The 20,075-nt window shown below is 38.2% G+C and overlaps 1 protein-coding gene across 8 annotated transcripts in view; it reads left to right on the top strand.

The window, feature by feature from the left end:
• Positions 1–20,075, top strand: part of NDRG3 (NDRG family member 3) — a 68,723-nt gene that overhangs the window by 40,679 nt on the left and 7,969 nt on the right. For all 8 annotated transcript variants that reach the window (XM_045444679.1, XM_045444682.1, XM_045444681.1 and 5 more), the window contains 8 exons: positions 538–658; positions 2,535–2,597; positions 3,912–3,972; positions 5,697–5,783; positions 10,186–10,242; positions 15,754–15,857; positions 17,043–17,108; positions 17,231–17,282. In XM_045444679.1, coding sequence (XP_045300635.1) covers positions 538–658; positions 2,535–2,597; positions 3,912–3,972; positions 5,697–5,783; positions 10,186–10,242; positions 15,754–15,857; positions 17,043–17,108; positions 17,231–17,282 — 611 coding nt within the window. The remainder of the gene's footprint in view (positions 1–537; positions 659–2,534; positions 2,598–3,911; positions 3,973–5,696; positions 5,784–10,185; positions 10,243–15,753; positions 15,858–17,042; positions 17,109–17,230; positions 17,283–20,075) is intronic.

The following is a 20,075-nucleotide window of genomic DNA, read 5'->3' on the forward strand; positions in this document are numbered from 1 at the left end:
GGAGCTTTTGTAGCCCCTTAAGCATGAGAAGTGATTTAAGCAGTTATACTAACAGGGTAGAAATTAAAGCAGCAGCCCATCTCTACACTGCAGCAATTTTTCCAAGGGACAGTCTTCCACATGGTGAATGTGAGTAGCCCAGGATATTTACTCTAGCCACATTCTTGGAATATAGTCAGCGTCTCTGTGTCAGATGGGGGAATAAGGTACATGAGAAATGACAGCATGATGGGTGCAAGATTATTTTGTGCAATACCAGAATTGGTTTCCATTTTTTAGACACTGTAGAATTGAGAATTCAGTGTCGTTTTCAGGTCATTGGGATGTCTGGTATTCAGCCTTTAGGGCAGCTTGAATCACATTGTTCTGACACCTGATTTTGGTGGAACAGTGAATAAAAGGAGTGAAAGAGGACAATGATATGGAATTAATTGAGTCGAAGAAAACTGGAGAGAAATGAAGAGGACTGTATGGACACTCCGTTGAAAATTGGGGAGAGAGAGAGTCTGTGACTTACGAGTATTTTTATTCTTGCAGATAAATCCTGTTTCAATGCATTTTTTAACTTTGAGGATATGCAAGAGATCACCCAGCACTTTGCTGTCTGTCATGTGGATGCCCCAGGCCAACAGGAAGGTGCACCTTCTTTCCCAACAGGGTAAGGCCACAAGCAAGACCTTCTAGAAGCCATGCATTCAGAAGAGCAAATGATTGAGCTACAGTGGGAGAAGTAGCATTGATTTCTCCTGTTGATTTTAGCACAGGCTATGGTTATACTTATCAACCAACTATCCTCCTCTTTCTTTCCTTGCTCTGAGAGGACTGTTGTGTACAATCTGTTGAGGGAAACTGCATATTTTCCTACGTCCAGGAATGGTTCTCCATAGATGGGAATCTGTCACCCTGTAATTGCAAGGCTTAAGTGTCTGAAACACCCACATCTCACTGTCTTTTATCTGTCCCCTTCCTCATCTTTTTAAAATGTCATTTCTGTGTCCCTCCCTAAAACTTCCAACTACCTAGAACAAATTCCGATACATCTGTACTTCCTGGGAGAACCTCCCCAACCTTACCTCCCAGTCTAGTGATGGGAATTTGAATATTTTTGTAAGCATTTATTCTGAGAAGCTACCCTGTCAAATAGAGATGCATTTTGAATGGACTTGGAGCTCTTGGCCTCATCCTAAACCTGCTTTGCATGGTGGAACCGCAGTCTCCCTCACTCTTCCATGGACATTGTAATTACGGAGAAGACCTTGGAAGGGGGAGTGAAAGCACAAGCTGTGGAATTACAGATTCTTCCCCTTTCCCTTGGCTCCTCTCCAGAGCTGCCTCTGCCAGGGACTGATGTGAAACAGACCATTGCAGGTAAAAAATAACCAACACTTAATTGGACTTAAACAGCATTCCTGACATTGCTTTAAACGCTTCATATCTGTTAAGTCATTTAACCCTCACAGAACTATGGGATAGATTTACTATTATTCCTGCTGTACAGGCGAGGAAACTGAGGCCCAGGGATATTAAGTAACTTTGCCAAGATCACATAACAAATACGTAGCAGAGCTGGAATTTTAACTGAGGCAGTCTGGCTCCAGAATCCATGTTATTGACATGTTCGGGCTGTTCTGTCTCTCAGATGCAAATTGACCAATGATCAATTTATATCCAACAAGATTTATATCTGGTTCCTTTTTTCTGTTTTGTGTACAAATGGCTCAACAGCACTCCATCACTTAAAAAGTGTTTCAGGCAGAGGCAGGCTGATTCCCCTGTCACATATAGAGTAGATCCTAGATTGTCTTAAGCTCTCTTTCCATCTTTGATTCTGTAATCTTTATGGATGCTCCCTTCTTTTCTTGGGTTCCTAGTCTGAATCGGCTCCTGGCCTTGCTTGGCCATCTTAGGATCGTGTAGTTCATATCATACACCAAATTCAAAAGCAATAAAGTAACCACATTATCTTATGTCTAAATAAAACAAATCAGCATTCATGATGAGGAGTCTAGGATATGGAATGATATTTCCAGAAGCCCTGGACCAAATGAGCAAGTAGGAGGAAGGCATGAAGTGAAATTTGAGAAATAGACAAGGATCCAATGTGGTTAGGCCCAGTAAAGCTTTGTTTATTTTTGCCTTTAGCTGCCTGATTATAAGCCGCAGACCAAAAGCCACCTCCTCAATTGGCTGTTATTGCTGGAAGTTTGCTGAGCCTCAATCCCAGTTGAAGTGATTGTTAGGGATTTGGAAATGCCTTCAGAGAGAGCCATATTACTTGTTCTGTTCAAATGGCTTCTTCTGGTCCCAGAGACTGCCCTTTAGAAAATAGAAACACATAGATTCTTCTCCTTTCTTCTCAGCATGGAAGTCTTAGAGAGAGGCACAGCATGTCACAGTCATTTCCACACATCATCTCCTTTCTGCCTTTGGTAAAGGGAATGCTTTTCTCTAAGAACCCCATACTCTTCTGGCTGTTCTTGTGATTGGGAAATGTGGGTGCATTCTAATTCAGGAGGTATCCTTCTGGATTTCAGGTACCAGTACCCCACAATGGATGAGTTGGCTGAAATGCTGCCTCCTGTTCTTACCCACTTAAGGTAGGTTCATTCTGCAGTTCCTTAACACAGTGTTTATTGAATTTCTACCATGTGTCTGATCTAGGGACTACGATGGTGAACAAATGGAATAGTCACTGTCCTCACAGAGCCTACTTACATTTTAGTGGGAGGAATAATTAACAACAAATAAGCAAATAATCACAACTAAAGTGTTGTAAGAGAAGTCAGTGAGGGTGATGCCTTAGAGAAGGGCCAGGTTTACAGAGATAAGGCTAGTTGAGCAATGCCTCTCTAAGCAGAGAGCCAGGGCAAGAGGATTCCAGAAGGAATAATATTTCCAGAAGTCCTGGACCAAATGAGCAAGTAGGAGAAAGGCATGAAGTGAAATTTGAGAAATAGACAAGAACCCAATTACATAGTCTCACAGATCAGGTAAGAAATGGGGATTTTATTCAAAAGACAAAAAAAAAAATATTGAAAAGTTTTAAGTAGGGGAGTGATATCCAATTTAGTCTTTTTTTTTCTTTCAGGTATAGAATTTAAAAATGGGTTAGATAAGAATGTGCATTAATTTTGCCTTTTTTTTTCCAGTTTAGTCTTTTAAATGGTCACTCTAGGTATTAAATTGCATTTCAGTAAAGCTGTTTATATTTTTTAAAAGGATTACTCTAGAGGCGCCTGGGTGGCTCAGTCGGTTAAGCGTCAGACTTTGGCCCAGGTCATGATCTCACTGTTCGTGGGTTTGCGCCCTGTGTCAGACTCTATGCTGACATCTCAGAGTCTGGAGCCTGCTTCAGATTCTGTGCCTCCCTCTCTCTCTGCCCCTCCCCTGCTCCTTCTCTGTCGCTGTCTCTCAAAAATAAATAAATGTTAAAAATAATTTTTTTAATAAAAAAAAAGAATTAGTCTAGCTGTGGGGAGAATGAGTTGGAGAAGAGTAAAAAAGAAAAAGCAGGAGACCATTAAACTATTACAGCAGTCAGGCAAGAGACGACTAGATACTGAATGCCTGGGGCTAGAGTGAAGTATATAGAGATAGATGGAAATATGTTGGAGGTAGACTCTTTGGACTTACTGTTAGGTTGAACATAGAGGTGATAGGAGAGGGAGCTATTAGAATGACTCCATGTTTTAGTCATATTTCACTTAACCCTTAAAATCAACTTAGAAATAGGTGGTTATATCCTTTTATAGATTGGGAACTGAGGCTCGGAAAGTTAAAAAAAACTTAACCAGCTTCTAGAACCCAGTAAGCATCAGAGCCAGATTTGAACCCAGTTGTATTTTTTCCATTATGCCATGTCCCCTCCAAGTGAGTTAATCTTATCAGTGTTGGTATGTCCCCTTTCACAGTCTGAAAAGCATCATTGGGATTGGAGTTGGAGCTGGAGCTTACATCCTCAGCAGATTTGCAGTAAGTACAGAGGATTAGTCCTGCTACCCTTGAGGCACTGCCTAGGTCACAGCTCTACTGCTGTGTTAGTGACCAGGTACTACTGTGGGTCTTATGTCAGTTTTTCTGTAAATTCTGTCAACAACAGAAAAAGGTTTGTAGAAAGCCCTGTTTTGTACTTACAGTACCTGAAAAATCACGAATGAGGGCAGAGTATGATCAATAAAAAGTAATTCTTAGAGAACATGTATGGAATTTTGTGAAGCCATTAAAATTTTATAAGAAGAGTTTGTAATGATATGTGATTCACATATACTGTAACATTAACAAAAAAATTAAAATACAGATTCACCATAGTTTGTGATAGACATAGGAAAGGACTAGAGGGAAGTATACCAAAATATTAATTAACAGGGACTGATGTTGTGTGGTTAGAGAATACAAGTTTTTATTTCCTAATTTTTGTAATTTCTGTTTATCAGATTTTCTATAGTGAGCATAATCAGTGTAATCAGAGGGAAAGGAAGTAAACTGGAGAGTTTTGAGTGTAAATAGAAATGTCTGTGTTGATTTCTATTTAAGAAACAGAAATTAAGAAATTTTTTCAGGGTGGGTGCCTGGGTGGCTCATTTGGTTAAGCATCCAACTCTTGATTTCCGCTCAGGTCATTATCTCACGGTTATGAGATCAAGCCCACACTGGGTGTGGAGTCTGCTGAAAATTCTCTCTCACCCTCTCCCTTTGCTCCTCCCCTGTGCACACTTGTGTGTGCTCACTCTCACACACACTCTAATTACTTACTTACTTACTTACTTACTTACTTACTTAATTCAAGGGTGCCTGGCTGGCTTAGTCAGTAGAGCTTGTGACTCTTGATCTTGGGGTTGTAAGTTCAAACCCCACGATGGGTGTAGTGATTATTTGAAAATAAAATCTAAAAGGAGCATCTGGGTGGCTCAGTCAGTGAAGCGTCCAACTTCGACACAGGTCATGATCTCACAGTTCACGAGTTTGAGCTCCGCATCAGGCTCTTTGCTGACAACTCAGAGCCTGGAGCCTTCTTCAGATTCTGTGTCTTCCTTTCTCTCTCCCCCTCCCCTGCTCATGCTCTGTCTGTCTGTCTGTCTCTCTCTCTCTCTGTCTCTCAAAAGTAAATAAAAACATTAAAAAAATTTTTTTTAATAAATATAAAATCTAAAAAAAATTTTTTAAAAGAAATGTTTTTCAGATGCCTCCTGGGTGATAGGACAGTCTTTTGGGGTAGGGTGGTATCACCCATTCAGGTGCTTTCTGGGGGAAGAACAAAAAACAAAAAAAACGTAAGAAGCTCCTATTGGGGTCAAGGCTATATGAATGTGAAATTCTCCAGTCTAAGCCTCAGCAGCCCCTTATGCCAAGTAATTCCAAGGGTACTTTCCCAGCAGGGAGAACCCACCATGAGCTAAACAACTGCAGAGATACTACCAGGTGCCTTCCTCTGATCAGGAAATAAATATCATGTCTCCTCACAGATCCTTGCCAGGCAAGATCATTTCATAGCATTTTAAGGAACTGGTTTTCCAGATGTTAAGTCAGACTTAAAGAGCAATTTTTCCAAATATTCTGCACCTAGCACCTCTCTGAAGTCTTACTTTCAACTCTGAGGCATTATGGCATAATACATAAGAATTGATTAACCATGCTCCAGTGTTTATAGAAGAATGCTGGGAGTGGAACTTTCAAACTGTTGTCTTTGTCTATTTCAGCTCAATCATCCAGAGCTCGTGGAAGGCCTCGTGCTCATTAATGTTGACCCTTGTGCTAAAGGCTGGATTGACTGGGCAGCTTCCAAAGTAAGCACTAAATGGTATTCATTGGGTCATCTCTCAGTCCCCTCTCAAAATGTCTTATTTTTATTTTTATTTTTTCACTGAAGTGTATACAGTCAAAGGCAAAAAGTTTTAAGTATATAATTTCATGAATGTGTGCATATATAATTGCCAACCAATCAATATGCAGGATATTTCCAGCTCCAAGGATTCCCTTATGCCTTTGCTTTAATTAATACTTCTTCTCCTTCCCAGATACAACTGTTTTCTAACTTCTATCACCATAGATTGGTTTTCTCTATTCTTAAACTTCATATAATTAGAATGATAGAATATGTATTCTTTTGTATCTGGCTTCTTTCATTCATAGTGATTCTTTTTCATGTTGTGTGTAATGGTAGTTCTTTTAATTCTTGTTTAGTAGTCTGTGGTGTAAATACACAGAATAAGTTGTTTGTTATTTGGTTATTATGAGTAAAGTTCCTGTGCACATTCTTTTACCTGTCTCTCCATAGACCTACACATTCATTTCTCCTGGGTCTCTAGGAGTGGAATTGATGGGTCATAAGGCAGCTGTATATTTAGCTTTGGTAGATACGGACAGTGTTCCACAGTGTTTGGCCAGTTTACACACCAGCAATACATGAAAGTTCCAGTTGTTCCACCTCTTCCCTAACATTTGAAAGTCATTTTAATTTTTGTAAAAGATGAGCTGTTTTATTTGTAATACTAGCTTGTTTCTATATGGTACCCATCAGCAAAATAGGTTTAGTTATTAAAAAACAATTTTTAATTATACCATCTTTCTTATTTTAAGCAATGCTTATGGGGAAATAATGCTGGGTTTTAATTTGCATTTCCCTCAGGGCCTATGATGCCAGACAGAGCACCTTTTCTAAAACTTAGTGGCCATTTCAGTATCCTCTAAGGAAGTGACTGGTCAAGTCTTTTGCCTTTTTTTCCCCCTTAATCGGGCTGCTAGTCTTTTTCTTATTGATCTGTAAGAGTTCTTTCTACACTTTGTGTCTGAATCCTTTGGTGGATACATGTAAATATCTTCTCCCAATCTTTGGTTTTCATGTTCACTGTTTTCATGAGTGAAACGAATGAATGAATCTCTTCACTAAACCGCAAATAACTTGTCCATGCTACTGCTCCCAAAGATTGGTGGGATTGAAGATGTGTGCCATCTGAAAAAATGAAGATACTTGCTATCTACGTGGCATTTGCTATTTAGATAGAATGTTATCTAAAATCTGTTCAAGGAGATAGGAATCTACAGGAGTACATGCTAATGACTTTACAAATATAAACAATCCCAGCAACAACCACAGTGAAAAGAGGGAATAAGGGTAAAAGCATATTATTAAATAACATTTGCATTGAAATGACCTGTGCTGAAAAGGTCATTTGCTGTTTTTAGGTTAGAAAAGGAAGCAGTTTTGGAACATTTTTCCCTACCAAAGTACAAATGTTATTTGTATGTTATTTTAACCTAAAACTATGAGGTTTGGGGGCACCTGGATGGCTCAGGCAGTTAAGCATCCAACTTTTGATTTTGGATCAGGTCATGATCTCAAGATTTGTGAGATCAAGCCCTGTGTCAGGTTCTGCACTGATAGCATGGAGCCTGCTTGAATTTCTCTCTCTCCCCACTCTCTCTGCTCCTCCCCTGCTTTTCTCTCTCTGTCTCTCTCTCTCAAAATAAATAAACACTGAAAATACATATAATAAATAAATAAAACTATGAGGTTTAGACTAAATCAGTGATGTTATAAAGTTTTCCAGAGAAGAAATAACCCAAGCTTTCATTACTTGCTAAAAGATGCCTAATGTAACAATCTCATTTTTAAATAAATATCTGCTTCTGAGTATTTTTAACTTGCCATAAATGTTCATTCTGATCCACCACTGGAAATAGGCTCCAAAATACCACTCCCCAGCTTGTCACATGTATTAAGAACCTTTATTGGTACTCAACCATGAGATCCAGTAATTCAATATCTAGGAACTTATCTGAAGGATAAGTAGTGATATCTACAAAGATTTAAATAGAAGGATAATAATTTCTTAAGAATCTAATACATGTCTAGTATTTGCTACATAGCAGGCACTATTCTTAAATGTTTTCTCTATGTTTAAATTTTTCATTTTCAGGACAGCCCAGTGAAGTGGTCCTATTCTTATCCCACAGAGAAATTAAGCCATTTGCTTAAGGTCACAGCTAGGAAATCACAGAGCCAAAATATTCATTAAAGCATAGGGCAAAAAGATGGAAACAACCTAAGTACCAATACTGTAGAGCCACAAAATTGTGACACAACCGTAGAATGGAATATCCTGCAATCAAAAATTTATTTGGTTATTTAAAGAAATGAGAAAATTCTCAATACTTAAAAAATAGATGAAACTATATATGTCCCAATTTTGTTACGTAGATATGCATACGAAAAGAGGGAAAGTAATTTGGGGCACCTGGCTGGCTTGTCAGTAGAAGATCCGACTCCTGATCTTGGGATTGTGAGTTTGAGACCCATGTTGGGTGTAGAGATTACTTTAAAAATAAATAAATAGAGGGGCTCCTGGGTGGCTCAGGCGGTTGAATATCCAACTTTGTTTCAGGTCATAATCTCACGGTTTGTGAGTTCGAGCCCCGCATCGGACTCTGTGCTGACAGCTCAGAGCCTGGAGCCTGCTTCAGATTCTGTGTCTCCCTCTCTCTGTGTCTCCCCCTCCCCATTGTGCTCTGTCTCTCTCTGTCACTCAAAAATTACAAAAAAAAAAAAAAAAGAAAGAAAAAGAAACGTGAAACTTACCCACTATATTAAAAAAAACAAAAAAAGGAAAATAATTGGTTACTAGTAGTTGTGTCTTTGGCTGGTAGCATTACAGATGATTTATTTTCTTTTTTATATTCTATATTTTCCTAATTTCTATGATAAGCATGTGTTGCTTTTATATTGCTTTAAAATATTAAAATATTCCACCTACTGAAATTTAAGAAACAAAACAAATGAACAAAGGAAAAAAAAAGAGAGACAAACCAAAAAACCAAAAAATAGACTCTTAACAAAGAACAAACAGATGGTTACCAGAAGGGAAGTGGGGGGTGGGGGTGGCGCGGGAAGGGGAATGGGTGAAATAGGTGAATAAGATTAAGAGTACACTTACCGTGATGAACACTGAATAATATATGGAATTGTTGAATCATTATATTATACACCTGAAACTAATATAACACACTGCATGTTAACTATACTAGAATTAAAATATATTCCACCTGCCAGTAGAGTAGATTCTAAAAAATTTATCCATTTCTCCCCACTTTTCAGTTCTAGAGAAATTTGCATACTTTGGATGAAATGTATTAACGATGCTATTGCCAGATGCAGGGGAAATTCTTTCTTGCAACCTGATTTAAAATTTGTTCTCATTCCTGTCTAATTACATGGGTATGTTAAGATTGACCTGAACATTCTCAGTAATGTATAATAAATTATGTGTAATAACCTAATAAAATTGTTAAAAGTTTGAGAACGATCTTATGAGTATTAAACATGTAATGAGATTGGTTGTTAATTCTAATTATCTTTAATTTATGACCATTGGATCATTAGTAACCCCTATGAAGATTTCTGGGCTTCTTTCTTCCTTACTCTTTCTGGGACTATGTGATCCTGCTCTTCCCATATCCTTGTCTGTCTCCTCATCTCCTCTTCTCCATCTGCACCCCCAGTTCAGCACTTCACCTCTGATCCAAGTCAGCAGTGGGAATTAAGCATAAAACCAAGGAAGAAGGCTACAGGGAATCAGCAACATAATTTGAGTTGGAAATTTTTCTGAAAATAGACTAGCAGTCTGCAGATTTGCACAGATTGCTGCATTTATTAGACTGTGATATGCATCATTTTGAAATGGAAAAAATTAGGGGAAAAATGTTCAAACGCAAGAACATTTTATAAACATAGCAGTTTCCTCCCACTCCCTAAAATGAAGAGAGCAAAAACTGGAGGAGAGAAAATCATTTTTGTCTCTTGGGTGACTTGAAGGGAGTAGTTTTAAGTCAGTCCTTATTGGCCATAAATCTAGTGTAAATGTGGGAAATACAGGCAGGAATGAAGTAGCTAATAGCCAAGAGCTCTAGGTCTTAAGTTTTCAAAGAAGGAATGGCCAAGATTTCTTCCAGCCACCTATTTCAAAGTAGGTGATATTATTTCCCTGGAAGGGAGACTTCATTTTTTTCTGAATTGTTTCTTGTTTTCATGTGTCTTTGAAACTCTCATCTCATGAAAATGTGTGACACTGAGCTGTAGTTTAGTTTGTCGAAGGATGACATGTACACAATAAAGTACACTAATCAAGTGGACAGCTTGATAAATTTCTATGTATGCTTAACTCCCTTGACTCGGCGTTTTTATCTTTTTAGCTCTCAGGCTTGACAACCAATGTTGTGGACATTATTTTGGCTCATCACTTTGGGCAGGTAAGTGCCTAGTCCAACTAGGACGGCCGTGTTTATTGACTTCCAGCAAAACCTTATTTACCTCAGGAAAGATGGGTTGCTTTAGAATTCACCTGATCCTAGTCCAGTGCAGAGGGGGATGCTTGTGGCCCAGCAAAGACCAATCTTGGGGGAGAGGTATTAACTCAATGCCAAACGGCTCTTGGCATTTGAAGAGATGAGGGAAGGCAGAATCCCCTCCCCTGCCACCTGTTCCTGTCAACGGCATGCCATCTGTTAATGTTTGACAACATCACGTGCCTCACCCAACATCTTCAGAGACATAATGAGGTGTGAGAAAGGCTTCACAAAAATAGAAATTTCAGAGAAAAGAGAAACCAAAATAAACAAAGAATATCAATGCTTAAAGAACTTTAGACATTATCTTATTCAATCCCCATGTTTTACTGGTGAGGAAACTGAAGTCTATAGCGGAAATGACAGTCATGGATAATTATTGGGTGGGAGAGGGAACCCCAGTCCTCTTTTCAGAGGGAAGAGCGAGGTGGATAATAAGGTTTTGAATGATCTGATAAGTACTGTTTTAATTTTTGTAAGAGTTTGGGAGGGATTGCTGTTGATTCTTCTTTAAATCTTTGGTAGAATTCATAGTGACACCATCTGGGCCAAAGCTTTTCTTTGTGGATGTTTTTTTATGTTACTAATTTAATCTCTTTACTTACTAAAGGTCTATTCAAATTTGTCTATCTCTTGAGATGCTTTAGGTGTTTTGTGTCTTTCTATGAATTTGTCCATTTTATCTCAGTTACCCAATTTGTTGGCATAAATTATTCATAATATTCCTTTATAATTCTTTGTATTTCTGTAAAATTGAAAATAACGTCTCCTCTTTCCTCCCTATTTTTAAAAGTAATTCAAATCTTACCTCTTTTTTTTGGTAGTCTAGCCAATCAGTTGTTTGTTTTATTGATTTTTCTCCTGTTTTTTATTCTCTATTTCATTTATTTCCACTCTAATCTTTATTATTTCCCTCCTACTTGCTTTAAGTTTCCTCTTTTTGTAGTTTCTTAAGGTGGAATGCTAGTTATGGATTTGAGATCTTTCTTTTTTTTTTTTTTTTATCTGGGCATTTACAGCTATAAGTTTCCCTTGCCATACCACTTTATCTGCAGTCCATAAGTTTTGGTAGTTTCATTTATCTCAAAGTATTTTCTGAGGCATCTGGGTGGCTCAGTCGGTTAAGCATCTGACTTTGGCTCAGGTCATGATTTCACAGTTCATGAGTTCGAGCCCCACAGCACAGAGCCCGCTTTGGATCCTCTGTCTCCCTCTCTCTCTGCCCCTCCCCCAGGGGTGTGTACAAGTGCACTCTCTCAAAAATAAACAAACATTAAAAAAATATTTTTCAAAACAGATGAACATAAGGGAAGGGAAACAAAATAATGTAACAGGGAGGGGACAAAACATAGAGACTCTTAAATATAGAGAACAAACAGGACTGCTGGAGGGATTGTGGGGGGCGGGGGATGGGCTAAATGGGTAAGGGGCATAAGGAAACTACTCCTGAAATCATTATTGTACCATATGCTAACTAACTTGGATGTAAATTAAAAAATAAATAAATTATTAAAAAAATGTTTTTAATTCAAAACAAAACAAGTATTTTCTAATTTCCTTGTGATTTCTTCTTTGATCCATTAGTTTTTTAGGAGTATTTTGTTTAATTTCCCAGATTTCCCTATTACTGATTTCTAACTTTATTCCATTGTGATCAGAGGATATATTTAATATTTCGTTTCTTTTTTAATTTATTGAGATTTATTATGTCCTAGCATATGGTCTTTACATGTGGTCTATTTCATGTACACATGAGAAGAATGTGTATTCATTCTGCTTCTATTAAGTAGAGTGTACTCTGGGTGTCTGTCAGGTCACTGTCTGACAGTGGTTTACAGTATTGTTCAAGTTTTCTGTTTCCTTGTGATCTTCTACCTCATTATTCATCCATGAATGAAAGTGAGGTATTAAAGTTACCAGCTATTATTGTTGAATTTTCTATTTCCCCCTTCAATTCTGTTTGTTTTTGCTTTGTGTGTTTTGATTATTATGTCCTCCTGATGTTACATTTTTATTTAACAGAACTTGGAGCTAATCTTATTTTGGTAGCTCCATCTTTACCCTCTGCTTGCAGAGAGAACTGGTGCCAACAGTCCTTGAGCCTTTTTAGGCTCCTTGGTACATGTTTACTGACTTCTTTCACTCTCCCTGCTGCCAGCCTAGCAACCTTACTGAGTCTGCTAAATGAACGATTATAGTCTTCCTTCTGCTTTCCCACTTTCAGAATGTTATTGCTGTTGTCACTTTTCCTGTTGCCTTTGTCCTTATGAGTTTATGACTACAAAGAAAAATTTTTGCTGTTAATTTTAGGACTTTTCTGGAAAGAGTGAAGCAGTATTTTAGTCCAACATCTTTAATTGGAAGTCTCAAAGACTATGATCTTTTCACACATGGTGGGTAGACATAGTATGCTTGGGTTTTTTTTAAACATTTATTTATTTTTGAGAGAGACAGAGCACAAGTTGGGAGGGGCAGAGAGAGGAAGACACAGAATCCGACGCAGGTTCCAGGCTCTGGGCTGTCAGCACAGAGTCCGACAAGGGGCTCCAACTCAGAACCACAAGATCATGACCTGAGCCGAAGTCGGACCCTTAACCAACTGTCACCCAGCTCCCCCATAGCATGCTTGGTTTTGACTGTATACCTTAAAAAAGAGTTCACAAAGTTTACAGAATTCCATGCTAAGTGTGTGGAAGAGACAAAAGTATGTAAGATATGGCCCTTGTTCTCTAGTTCACTCTGTAGGGAGATAGGATATACAGAAATGCTATTGTAGCATAGGTAAAAAGGGATAAGTAGTAAGAACCACCTTTCATTGAATATCTACAGATGTTCTATGTGTATTCAATCTAATGATCTCATAATGGGAATTGTATTATTCCCACTTTACAGATGAAGTATGAATTGGTTTCCAGCTAATAGCATATCGAGGGAGGAGATTTGAAGCCAGATTTGTGCTAACTCTGAAGCTTTCCTCTTTCTACTCTGCCAGAGTGCCCTAGGAGAGGTACTGTGAGGGGCCTAGAGAAATTCAAAGGCAGGAAAGATTTACTTCTGATTTGAAGATCAGGGAAGGCTTCAAGGTAGCAGAGGTATCCCAGCTGGGCCTTGAAGGACAAGTAAAATCGAACATTTTACATTTGGGCTGGGGGAGAAGATCATTCCAGGAATGAGGAGTAGTTTGCTCAAAACAAAGAAGCCTTCCTTTGGATTTTGCTGTGAACCTAAAACTGCTCTTAAACGATAAAGTCTTGGGGCACCTGGCTCAGTCAGCTGAGCGTGCGACTCTTGATCTTGGGGTTGTGGGTTTGAGCTCCACACTGGACATAGATATTGCTAAAATAAATAAACTTTTAAAAAAATTGTAAATAAAATTTAAGCAAGCAAATGCTTATGTTGCTTCTATTGTTTTGAAATAGGAACAAATAAGGTTTAGAAACATGAATAATCTTACCTTCACCAATAAGAAAAAACCACAGCAATATCTTCTTTTTATCTATCAAATTTGCAAAAGTTAAAAAGAGTGGTCATTTGTGGGGTGCCTGGGTGGTTCAGTTGGTTGAGCGTCCAACTCTTGATTTCGGCTCAGGTCATGATCCCCAGAGTCACGGGCAAGAGTGGCCATTTGTATTGAGGGTGTAGAGAAACAGGTAGTATAAATAAACGAGACAGCTACATATATGATACATACATATGGTAAGGAGTGATCTCTACCATCCTTTAAGGGGAGAAGCAAGGTATGTCTAGCAGACCACGATTTGTGTTTTTTATAAAAAAAAAAAGGCGGGGGGCAATTTTTATTTTTTTTATTTTTTTTCAAGATTGAGTGGAAATTTAATAGTGTATCAGGACATTGTGTGTTATTTACTCCTTAACAATTATCCTTATTTTTTTTTTCAATATATGAAATTTATTGTCAAATTGGTTTCCATACAACACCCAGTGCTCATCCCAAAAGGTGCCCTCCTCAATACCCATCACCCACCCTCCCCTCCCTCCCACCCCCCATCAACCCTCAGTTTGTTCTCAGTTTTTAACAGTCTCCTATGCTTTGGTTCTCTCCCACTCTAACCTCTTTTGGGTTTCTGTCAAGTTTCTCAGGATCCACATAAGAGTGAAACCATATGGTATCTGTCTTTCTCTGTATGGCTTATGTTACTTAGCATCACACTCTCCAGTTCCATCCACGTTGCTACAAAAGGCCATATTTCATTCTTTCTCATTGCCATGTAGTGTTCCATTGTGTATATAAACCACAATTTCTTTATCCATTCATCAGTTGATGGACATTTAGGCTCTTTCCATAGTTTGGCTATTGTTGAGAGTGCTGCTATAAACATTGGGGTACAAGTGGGGCAATTTTTATATAACAGCTTTACCTAAGAAGTCCATTAGCACTTAAGCCAGTTTTACCCCTTTTATACCATTATCACTTCTTCCCTCTTTTATCTCAAATTTTGCTATTCTACTATGTGCTTCATTCATTACTTACTTTTATTATAATTTCTTTAGCATTTACCACTTTTCTCAGAGTGATTCTAGTGCCCTTTAGTTTCAGGTGGACTCTGATCCATTTGGTCAGTTTCCAATTGTATTCTTGGCTCACTTCATGCATACAGTAGTAAGAATGCAAACAAATATTTTCCTTATCTATATTTCTCTACAAGATTTCATGGTGACCTTTACACACACTGCCCTGGATTAACTGGCTTCCTCACTATCCCTGATACATTTCTTCCCACCAAAGCAAACATTTTCTCTTCTGCTTAAAACCGATTACTGGATGTGTGTGTGCTTGTGTACAGGTGTACACAGATGTACATATATGCTTGTGTACACAAGAACCTGGCAGCTGTTCTAATGACCTCTAGAAGGCCAGCAAGAGAGAGACCATTGGACAATGGTTGGTTGGGAGGGAGACTCACTACACTGCATGAACTATTTGTTTCTCTTGTATTTTATACCATTAATAGTATTGGTAATAAGATTAAATAAATGATAAATTAACTTGAAAAATATAAATGGAATGTAATCTATAGATATTACTAAGTGATAGTGTATATATATATATATATATATATATATATATATATATATGTAACAGTGATTATATTTGTATTATATCAGTACAGATAAGTTAATTATAAAGATTTATGTCTACTAAGAGAAGTCTTTCTTTCTTTCTTTCTTTCTTTCTTTCTTTCTTTCTTTCTTTCTTTCTTTCTTTCTTTCAGTAATCTCTACACCCAACATGGGGCTTGAACTCACAACCCCAAGATTAAGAGTCATACCCTGTACCCCACTTGCCATCATGAGCAGAGAGATTTGGCTTTGGGCATTGAGAATGCAAACCAAACAACAAACACTTGTGCTGTAGCTCAGAAGTTTACCTGTGTCTCTTTTCACTTGTTCTAGGAAGAGTTGCAGGCCAACCTGGACCTGATTCAAACTTACCGACTGCATATTGCCCAAGATATCAACCAAGAAAACCTACAGCTCTTCCTGGGTTCTTATAATGGGTACAGTTGTTTCCCATTCCTCCACTTAAGTATAAACTAATTCTAAAAAGATAATGGACATTTGAAGGAGAGTAGAAGGGGAAATAAACTACTTTTTCCAGTGTTGTGTAATGAGATTGCTTTCATGATGTTGTACCACAGAAAAAGAGGGGCTTTCAGACAGATAGGAAAACAGCTTTCAAGGAGAATGAATGGGGGCTGGCTCAGTTTGTAGAATGTGCGACTCTTGATTTTGGGGTTGTAACTTCGAGCCCCGTGTTGGACGTAGAGATTACTTGGGGGGAGGGGGGAAAAGAATGCATGAACTGAAGGCTGTTTTGGGCAAATTCAAGTACCAGTTGTAGTTTTAGGATGTTTTAAGATAAAAAAGTACCTAAGTTACACACACACAAAAACATACAGGTAGTGTGAGGCGAGACAGAAAAACACATATAGAAGAAGGAAAGAATAGAAGTCTTGGGCCTTGATTCCGTTTCTCTTTGCTGACATCTTGTCATCAGGCAGAAGTTGCGCATGGACACTAGTAAATTCTCTTTTGTTTGGTATTCCAAAACCTACTTTCGTGTCTCCCCCAGTCATTGAGAGAGCCTGATTCTTATCTTGGGACCAGCTTTTCCAGGGTAAAAATATTAGCTCCTGCTAGCTTTCTGGGTACATGGGAGAAGATTGAGAAAATGGGTCAGCTGTAACTTACCCAAACTCACCCAGAGATTTTGAACTTGGTCTCTCTAGCTCCTTCCTCTTTATAACAGAGCCTCCTTATTTTTAGTTGAAATCAGAAAGGTTTATTAAGTACCATGTAAAACTATGTTAGTTACAGGTTTTCCCTCAAAAGTTCCCCTTTTCTTAAGGACTTTATTCCTATAAACTAGTTGGAAAATTAAACACTAGAACTTGAGGATTTCAGTAGCATTGTCATTGAGTTTTGAAGTTGCCTCTAAACTTTTAGCATCCCACTATGTCCATCAGGGTTGAGCCAGGAACCTTGTTCCTGCTGTGTACCACTCACGATGCTACTGAGAGGGCTGCTTGTGAACAAAGTGCACAGGGCCCTTTCCCTCATCAGGTGTGAAGGAAAGAGAGTTTCATATTCCTTCCAAAACATTTTGGTTTTCACAACCAGGAAATAATCTGAATTGCCATGATTTTACCTGAAAAGTGTATTGCTTCCTTCTTTTTTTCTAGACGCAGAGACCTGGAGATTGAAAGACCTTTGCTGGGCCAAAATGATAATAAATCGAAGACATTAAAGTAAGTACCTCAGTTTCCCTAGTGAGTTGCTAAATATTTTTGCCTTTCATAGACTAATTTAGTATTCAGTAGCATATAAGTGCTGTTTGCAGAATGTCATCACTTACTTTGCCTTTCCTCAGGTGTTCTACTCTATTGGTGGTAGGGGACAGTTCACCTGCAGTCGAGGCTGTGGTAAGTATGTCCTGATGTTGTGAAGACAAGTGAAATTAAAACGCAATGAAATGGGGGCACCTGGGTGGCTCAGTTGGTTAAGCGTCCAGCTCTTGATTTCGGCTCAGGTCATGAACTCACAGTTCATGGGATCAAGCCCTGTGTTGGACTCTGTGCTAACAGTGCAGAGCCTGCTTGGGGTTCTCTTTATCCCTCTCTCTGCCCCTCCCATGCTCACATGTGCCCATTCTCTCTCAAATAAATGTTTTTCAAAAAATTCAGTAAAATGTATATACAGCACACTGTTGGCACACTAGAAACCGTTGGTAAATACTAGTGTTTTTTTGTTTGTTTGTTTTTTCTTTCATTTCTGGTTACATGTGTCAGGGTTTGCTCGTTGTTATCCAGTTTGGAAAATGAATTCCTCATCAATCACTAGATTTCATCAGACGGGATCATTATTACCTTTTATTGCTTTATGTGCTGCCATTCACTTCATGGCGAGTAGTATAACTAAACACCATTTGCTTATTGTCAGATTTCTGACAGCCTCAGCCTGTCTGCAGCCACCATACACCTGGAACTGTATCAGCAGGCTGGAAGGCTGCTGAGAGACTTTATGCTTTCCTCTGCCTCCTCCTCAAGTACATAACACATTGGTAAAAATAATATATGCTCATTGTAGACAAAATGAAAAAATTAAAAAGTAGAAGGACAGGAGGAAAAATCACAATCCCGTTACCCAAAGGTAAACTATTATCTTTTCCTCTAACATACACAGGGTGATACTAAACATATAAGGTTTGGGGACCTGATTACTGATAGTATTTTTAGTAGCCTTTTTCCATATTATAAAGTCAGTACATGCATCTGTATAATATTCAGTCTTGTAAATGTACCTTTGTTTACTTACCCTCATTCTCCAGTTGATTATATCAGATTTTGCACCATTAATAATGTTGCTGTTGAACATCTATAATGAATTTTTGATCATTTCCCTGGGATAGATTTCTAGAAGTGGAATTAATGTGTCAAAGATCATAAACCTTTGCAAAAATTTTTATAACGTTTGCCAAATTCCTTTCAGAAGGGATATAGATAGCAGTGTGTTGGTATCAGCGATGTATGAGAGTGCCTGTTTCACAGCATCCTGTCCAGCATTAGATTTTTAAATTTTATTAATAATTTGATAGGTTAAAAATGGTGTCCCACTGTTTTAATATGTATTTTTTTTTTTTTATTAACAAATGAAGTTGACGTTTTTTATGTCTGCGCTTGTTTTTCCTACAGTGTACGTAACTTAGGTATCTGTGTGAGATTACCGGGTATTCTTTGACAGTCTTCACTTCTGCCCTGTTTAGAGAAAAACATGAGGGAGTAAGGCTTTTTGGAAAGGGAGTCTAGTAACTAATCAGAGGTGTAGATATAGACAAGGTTTATGGGGCTGGGGTGAAGTAGATATGATGATATATTCATACCTCCCTGAATTATCCTGTAAAACATTCTGTGTCTGGTATAAAATACATGGCACGGCTTGAGCACAGAAGTAAATGTGCTCATGTCCAAATAAATAAATAAATAAATAAATAAATAAATGAATGAATGAATGAATGAATCCATCCATCCATCCATCCATCCATCCATCCATCCATCCATCCCCCAGTGTTATAAAGTTATAGTGATGACCCCAGTTTTTCATGAAGCAGTTTGATAAAGGTCATTGTTTTCTAACTAAAAGGTGGAGATACATGCTACAAAAATACCTATCAAAAACATCTATTCAGGGGGCCTGGCTGGCTCAGTTGGTGGAGCATGCTACTCTTGATCTTGTTGTGAGTTCGAGCCCCACGCTGGGTATAGAGATTACTTTTAAAAAATTTTTTTCTTCATAAACATATAACCTAAAACAAGAAAAGAGTGTTGTTTTTAGAAGATACCCTTATCAGAATTTTCTAATACTGAATTATTTTTTTTAACTTGCATGGACTTAAAGCAACATTTCCAGTTATTTTACATGACTATATAGATTGGCCAGTACAGCTAAGGTCTTACAGCTAAGGTCTTGTTTTCTGATTTCCACACCTTCAGTGTTTATAGATAAGAATTTCAGGAGCCTGTGTGTACCACAAAGTAGATGCTCTTCTAGACAGATTTAGTCTTTCTTCTAGACAGATTCAAACGTAGCTCCCTTGCAAGAGCTAGCATTTTATCCCATAGATTGGTAGGGGTTAGAAGGCTATCCATGCATGGAAGAGCAGGAAGGAGCTCCTCAAGTTTTGGTACCTTTTGCTAACTGTTCTTGCTCACTTATTCAGCCTCATTTTTTGAGCTTCCTCCCTATTTGCTCGATACAGTGGAGAATACAAAAATGAGTAAGATGGAGTCTTTGCATTTGGGGAGCTGGAGAGAGTGTAGACATGTCAAAAAAACCAACCATTGTGCTTGGCTCGGCTCACCAGCTATGGAGAATTCTTATAGAGTTGGTAGAAATTACAAACTGGTGAACCAAGGAAAGCATATTTATTATATTAAATCCAGATATGGGAGCTCATTCTTCCAGAAAATATTTATTGCATATCTACTATGTTCTCACCTATACTTGGCAGTTAGGGATCCAGTTTTTAAGTTCTCCCTTTCAGAGTTAATGCGTAATTCTGTACTAAACTGGTACATTTGCTTATTACTGCCTGCATTGTCATTTGTATAGAGCAAAACTTTGGTTTGGTGATCCTGGCTTTTAAATCATCCCCTGATTGTAGAAGAGTTTTGTATACCTGCCCATCAGCAATCCCCAGAGTTCAGCCGGATTACTGA

The sequence above is a fragment of the Leopardus geoffroyi genome, chromosome A3 (genome assembly GCF_018350155.1).
Source record: "Leopardus geoffroyi isolate Oge1 chromosome A3, O.geoffroyi_Oge1_pat1.0, whole genome shotgun sequence".
NCBI classification, from domain to species: domain Eukaryota; kingdom Metazoa; phylum Chordata; class Mammalia; order Carnivora; family Felidae; genus Leopardus; species Leopardus geoffroyi.